The following is a 7,278-nucleotide window of genomic DNA, read 5'->3' as shown; positions in this document are numbered from 1 at the left end:
AATAAAAGAAAATGAAAGAAAATAAAATGAATTTTCAAATATCAACCTCGGCAAAGTAATCAATAAATCAACCGATCAACATAAAAAGTATGTCGTCGTCTTGTGTATCTCATGTTCATAAGTGCGGACTAAACATATTACAACAACTTTCGAATGAAAAAAAAAAAAAAAAAAAAAAAAAAAAAGAGAGAGAGAGAAAAAAAAACATACCAAAGGTACCAATTATATTTTTGTTGTTCCTATATATGTGACCTGTTGGGTAACACAACTGGGATATGCCAAAAAGAAATTGGCCATTCAAATGTAGAGAGGAGTCAATCCTCTTCATTTGCACAAAATCCCTTTCGATGAAAAAGAGGACGAGGGATAAATCAAAAGAAGTTAACGTAATTGTCCGAAAAACTTTGCTCATTGTCGACACGTGAGGATTGAAAGGAGTAACTTAAAAAGCTTTTATTTGCATCTTCCTCGCTCATTTTTAAATCGTAATCAGCCACTCCGGCACTTCCAGCTCCCCCTGTTCCTCTCAGTTTGTTGTCTTCCTTGTTTACATCGCAAAAGTGCCCCTCATCATACTTTCCAAAAGTGCTGTTCATTGCTATGCCATCAATGTACAATTTGGGGGTCATTGTGTTTCGGTAAAGGGAAGAGGTAGTGTTGATAAGGCCCGTGTTGGCAACTGAGTTGGTCGTGGAGTTGCCAGATGAGTTGGCCAAACCGTTTGCAGCAGAAGTGAGTAGGCCATTCTCTGATGGCTCCATAACTCCACTGTAATTATTACTCAACGTGGCTTCCCCCAAAATGGCTGAGCTGCCATTATGTGCGCTGTTTCCACTCGTGCTTAAATTCAAATGCAAACTACTCTTGTTGCCAGTGGTTGCTGTGGAAGTGGTATGAGGAGCTCGCATTCCTCCTCCTAAACCACCTCCGTTAGAACTGCCATAATAGTTATATAGAGTTTTGGGGTTCTCTTCACAGAAGTAGTTGTTAAATTCCTCGGACAGCATCATTCCACTGTCATCATCAACATCTACTCCGAAGGCATTTCCAACTTTTCTGTTATTACTTATACTGACATTGGAGTGCGCAAACCCGTTTTCTTCCACGTTCATTTCGTCGTTGAAGTTATCTACCTCTGCATCTTCAGCGACGTAATCCTCTTCCTCCTCATCGCCCTCGCCGCTCATGCGGTAGCTGCGTTCATGATTCATATCCTCAAAGGGGAGTTTCTCGTACCTCTCAAACTTATCGTACCTATCATGCTTATCGTACCTATCATGCTTATCGTACCTATCATGCTTATCGTAGTTTTCATACTTATCATAGTTCTCATAGTTTTCGTAGTTCTCATACTTTTTGTACCCATCAATTTTGTCGTACCTGTCATACTTGCCGTAGCCTTCAAATTTATCGAACTTCTCAAAGGCGCTCGCCTTGATGCCACTGCTGCCCGGATGATTTTCCATGCACGTGGCATTCCCGCTTAGGAGCCCTTCGCTCATACAATTGCCTAGTGCATTGAATCTCTTTCCATTATCCGTGTTTCTATTATTCAGGTGGTGAAACCCTTTGTACACATTTCCACTGTTGTGGTCACTAGCATTGTTCACAGACATATGATCGTTGTTCTTCTCCTCGAAATCCATATCGATATCATTAATGAAGTCTATGTTAATGAGGTTTTTAAAATCTTCCTTCATGTCATCGTTTTGGGTGCCATACTTTTGGCTAGCCAAATCGGATCCATACTTATTACTATGGCAATTTCCGCTGCCACTCTCGTTACCACTTACATTGTGCGATTTCAGAGATTCTTCTCCGCCGACTCTCCCGTGAGAGAAGCCCATCAACCCATCTCTGTTGTTGATAATGCTATTACTACAACTATTACTACAGCTATTGTTTAGGTTATTCTCCGAATATACACTTCCTCCGCCAAAACTTCCCATGCCCATGTAGGAACTTTTAAAACCACGCAAATAATTTTTCTCCTTGGTGAATGTCGCAGCGTCCAGATGTGCACTGCTGGTAGAGAAGTGATTCAAATTGGTCGTCCTATTCTGCGCCCCCCTCGTTGAATTATTATTACTGTTATTATTGTTGCTATTCTCTGTGTTATTCTGAATGGTATTACCAATTAGGCTGCTGCTGTTTCCGTAATGGTGGCTCCCTATGCCGCTACTACCAATGGTGCCTCCGTTTATTCCGTGTGCACCGTTAACGTTACTTAATTCATTCACGTTCGTCGTACTTCCCACGCTACTATTAAAGGCATACAAATGATCATTCAGTGAGTTCATATTTCCGTTGGAGTTATTTGAAAAGGATGCGTAGTGGGTCTGTTTCTTTAAAGTGTAACTTCCATTGGTAAGGAAATCCTTGTTCATAACATGTATGCTGTTATTGTTACTACTATTGCCGCTGCCGAAAATTTTGGAGCTGGACAGAAATGACCCTCCTACAACATCTCCCCCAGAACCGCTAGAACCCATTCCCACGCAATTCGCTTTGTTGTTCACGTTTTTGGCACTCTTCATAAAGTACAAATTTTTCGAAGAGCTTCTGGGCATACACATGGTGTTGGTATGGTTAACGGGGTAGCTCTGTTTTCCGCTTCCTCCTTTGTTACTCAGGCCTCCGCTGTGCATTCGTGCGCTTGAGTAGTGGTTAAAGGTGTCGCTGTTCAGGTGCGTTCCTAAATGGGTTCCTAAATTACTTCCTACGTAACTGCCGTAATGTCCATTCACGCTGCTTCCCACCCCGCTCATCCCACTCATGAATCCACTTCCCATGTGGGTGCCTGATAGGAAGGTTCTTCCTTCATCTCCCACATTACTCCCGCTATTCTTGCCCCCTATATAAACTCCGTGGAGCGCGTTCCCGGTACTACCGCTAACCTTGTTGAGCATTCCGTTGGACATCATCAGTGCGGTGGTAGTGGTGGTGGTGGTGGTGTTACTGCTGTTGTTGTGACCCGAAAAAGGGTGGTGTGCATGTGCACCACTGTTCATGCCATTTCCCGCGCTGTTCAGATAGCTGCTACTGGTGCCGGCACCCCCCATGATATTCGTTGTGCCTGTAGAAACGCCACCTCCATAGCCGCTAAAACTGGCCAAAGCTCCATATGAAGCGGTACTTGTGGAATCTACGCCAAGAGACATATTTCCATTGTGCAGGTCGTCCAGAGGGGATGCACTTCCTCCCACGCTATGCATAACTCCGGGACTCAATTCACCACCCATGGATCCCATAAGACCCTTCATCTTAGAAATACTTTTTCCCTGATCAGCGTTTTTTTTCAGGCTATACTGGGTGCTTCCATTATAGTGCTGCTGCGAATGGCCCGTTACTACCATCCCTACAGTGCCTGCTGCAGTGGGACCACCAGAAACCGAAGCGGCGGCAGAAGCAACAGCGGAAGTAGCAGCTGTGGTCCCTCCGCTGTTATTATGTACAATGATATGCTTGTTAAAGGCATCGTATTGCAGGTTGACTTTTTCCATCTTGGAAGTGCTGTTATTTCCGTCCTCACAGAGATTATAGTTGTCCTTAAATAAAAACAAGTCTTGGTAATTCTTTGTCATCTTCTTTATTTTTTTAAACTCCGCCGCAGAGGACCTGGGAACAGCTCTCTCAATTCGAAGATCCCTCACGGAAATGCTGCTTCTCAAAGGAATGTTGAAAAAATTAAACATATCCTCCTTCCACTTATCAGGGGTGTTTTTGTAAGCCTTTAGGAATTTATTCATGCAAGCTAGCGTTTTAAATTTTATCTTAATATGGGATCCTTTTGGGGGGTGAAAATAAATATTGTCTATCTCTTCGTATCCCATTAGCTTCAGGATGTAGAGCATCTGCTCCTTTGCCTCTATGTATTCTGCTAGCTTGTTCCTCTCGGCTGAGTTTTTTGGCAACTCCAATGGGTACTGGCATCTGGCACTTTTAGGAACCCACGAAATGTAGACCATCATGTCGCTGAAGTAGTCATTCGTCGCGCCGTTTCCTTGCGTGTTTTTTCCACTTCGACTTCCATTGCCACTTCCATTTGCACTGCCACTGCCCGTGTTTTCATATGGTGCCTTCTTCGATGAGGCGCCTTCCTTATCGCTCGGCGTCACTACACTGCTGCTACCATTTTCGTTACTCATAACTTTATTTTTCACATTTTTATCACGCATCTTTTTGTCCACAGCGGATGTATCAGTTAAGCAGGTGGATAGACTGACCTGCGTTTCGTTCATGTCCTTCCGGAAGTAGTTGTACGTTTTCTTGTTTAAGCTGGGTTTATTAATTTTACTGGTTTTGTTGCTACCATTGCTTAATGAACTAAAATTCGTTTTGCTGTTCAGTTCTTGCTGATGGCGTTGCAGATCGTCCGAGTGTGATTGTTCATGCAGGGGGGTATGCACGTCGCCTTTCTCACCCAATTCCTCCGCCTCCCGCTTCACGTCCATGTAGTCATTTTTCTCCATCAAATCCATTTTCATCTGGGTGCTCACTCCGTTTAGGCACAGCATCATGTCGCTCTTAAATGCTTTATCACTGTATAATTGGCGCATGCAGCCACTGTTATTTCCGGCAATTTGCACAGCACTGTCCACATCCCCGTTACGCTCATTTGTTGTGGTTAGGAAATGTAGAATGCTATTCATACAGTTGAGTCTCTTCAGGAGGAGGCTCATTTGATTCTTGCAATTCTCATCCTCCTCGACAATTGGGCACATGGTGGAAAATATTTCCTCCACAAAATAGATAATGTGCTTTTGACAAAACAGCAGGAAGAGCAAGCTCATGTTTCTGTTGTGTAGCAAATTCTCTTCCAACACGCTGCCATCGTAATTATCGTTATTCAATTTTTGCTCCACGTATTCGTAAAAAGATTTTTTTACCTGATTAAGCTTTCCCTCATCTAGCTGTTTGGGGGGCGCTTGTTGACTCTTCTCCGATTCCTGGCGAGACTGTTCATCCGACTTCTCACCCGGCTGCTTACCCAACTTCTCACCCGATTCGTTGCCAACATGTTTACCTGTCTGTTCTCCAACGTTGCTGGCCCAACTCACCAGTGTCGCTTTCACCTCGTGTTCGCAACGCTTCAGGTATTCCGACAAGATACTGTGATTCTCCTTAAACTTCTCTATCTCCCTTTTTACGAGCTTTTTCATTTCTCTATTTTTCACGTTTGTACACTCTAAACGATCGAGGAGCGTGTGGTATAGCTCATCGTACAGAAAGAACAGATCTCCGTTGAGCTCGGCATTGTAGAGCTCCTCATTTTTTTTTATTTGCTTAATTAGTTCCTGTACTTTGGTTAGCTCCCCATCACATGAACTTTTCCTCAGGGAATCTCCATTGCAGCTTCCTCTTTCACGGTCAGAGAAAACACGCTCCGAGGCGTCCCGATCGGAGGGGCTACTCGCCCTGCTACTTCCATTATCGTTGCTAGTATTATCATCTCCTTCCTTAACGGAGTTGGAGGTATTGCTTGGCTCTTCCTTGTCCTCCCGAGCATCCTTGCTAATCGCTTTCTTCGCGCTGTTACAGGAAACGGGTTCACTTGCTCCCTCATCGATCTCATCTTGGGGGTTCTTTTGATCGCAGCTTTGCGCCACACATTGGGCAATTTCGCCCGTCTCGTCAGTTTCTTCACTACCCTCTTCTTCTTCCACCCCTTCCTTGGTCTCTTTGTTTACAACCTTCTTACCACTGCTGCTTTCACTTTTTGCCACAGGATCTGCTTCTCCCCCCTCCTTCACATCACCATCATGACTCGCATGGTCCGTTCCTTTTTTCATGTCTCCGTTCTCGTCGGTAGAATTGCACTCATCTGGCTTCTTGAAGTTACCACTTCGATTTTCTCCCACCTTCTGCTCAGCCTTCTTCAGACTATTAAATCTATCTATCAAACTGAATAGGTAAGCACCGGCACCTCCACTCGTCCCAGCCGCCGCGGTACCACCCGACCCGCCATTGCACCTGCTGTTGCCTTTACCCCCCTTTCCATTTACAGCTGCACCATCATTGCTCGACTTCCCTGGGGGTAACTTCTTCACACATTCATCATCTTCACGGGCATTCACTTCCTGGCGAATTTCCTCCATGTTCTCCGGTATGCGTGTGAGAGCGTAAGAGCAGGGCAGGTTCGTTGGAAGATCGTGATTAGAAAAAATCGCTGATGCGATGGTTTTTTTTATTTTATTATTTTTTTTTTATTTATTTTTATTTTTTAATTTTTTAATTTATTATTTTATTATTTTATTCTTTTTTTATTCTTAATTTTTACTACTTAGGAGCGAAAACGTGTACACACACTGCTGTGTAAACGTGTTTAAAAAAAAAAAAACACATGCAATTTGTGATGTGGCAAAATGGAGGTTCGTCCTTCCACTTGGTGTTCAATTTAATGGCTCACGGGGAACTGTACATCTAGTGCTGATGAAATATCAAACTGGCGTCAATTCAAAATAAAATTCATAAGAAGGTTATGGACGCGGAGTAGCCCGGTAAGTGTATTCGGGTAGGGATGGGTAGTAATAAACAGGTGAAAAGGATGACTAACGAGTGGACGATAAAAATAGAACTCGGGTTGTTATTCTCACAGGTGAAAAATTATACACCTCAGAAGGTATTGCAAAAAAATGAGAAACGCAGTGACATAAAATGTCGAATGAGACATAAAATCACAGCGTTCCAAAGGAACTCTTTCTCTGCAGAAGAAATGTAACTATCTGTGCTTGCGGATGTGTATGCATATGTACACGTATGTATATATATGTGTGTGTTTATGCTACACCTCTGGGGTACGGGATGTGGTGAGATGAACGCTGGCACAAATGCTGCATGGGCAGGCGCGGTGTCACATAGATGGGGGTATACAGACGTGGAGGGTCAAATAACGAGTGTGGGTTGCATATAACGCAATTCCCCCCCTTAAAAAAAAAAAAAAAAAAGGGAGGACAAGAATGCGTGGACAAGTTGCCAAGAGGCACATATATAATTGGCGCGAGTGTAAAATCATAAAAAATAGGCGGTTCACATTAACTGCAAATGTTAACTGCAAGTGCTAAATGGAAATGCCAACTGGCAACGTTAACTGTAAAATTATGATGTGAAGAAAGCCCTCATTTAATTAACAACACACGCAGCGCGAAGAAGGCGCACATAAAAAAGGAGTGAAAATCAAACTATATGGGGAAGTGAAATTACAAATGCATAAAGTTGGGAAAACTCAGCACATTTTTTCCTTTTTTTTTTCTTCTCATATACGGGATAATAATAATC

At 43.3% G+C, this 7,278-nt stretch overlaps 1 protein-coding gene across 1 annotated transcript; it reads right to left on the bottom strand.

Moving 5' to 3' along the window:
* Positions 1-371: 371 nt before the first annotated feature.
* PKNH_1451300 (asparagine-rich protein, putative) lies at positions 372-6,098 on the bottom strand (the record flags this gene model as incomplete). The annotated part of the gene is made up of 1 exon (XM_002262356.1): positions 372-6,098. The coding sequence occupies one exon, from the start codon at positions 6,096-6,098 to the stop codon at positions 372-374; it is 5,727 nt and encodes a 1,908-aa protein (XP_002262392.1).
* Positions 6,099-7,278: the final 1,180 nt, after the last annotated feature.

The sequence above is a fragment of the Plasmodium knowlesi genome (genome assembly GCF_000006355.2).
Source record: "Plasmodium knowlesi strain H genome assembly, chromosome: 14".
Classification (NCBI taxonomy): Eukaryota; Apicomplexa; class Aconoidasida; order Haemosporida; family Plasmodiidae; genus Plasmodium; species Plasmodium knowlesi.
Note: the sequence above shows the minus strand (reverse complement) of the source record. Positions and strands in the feature narration are given on the sequence as shown.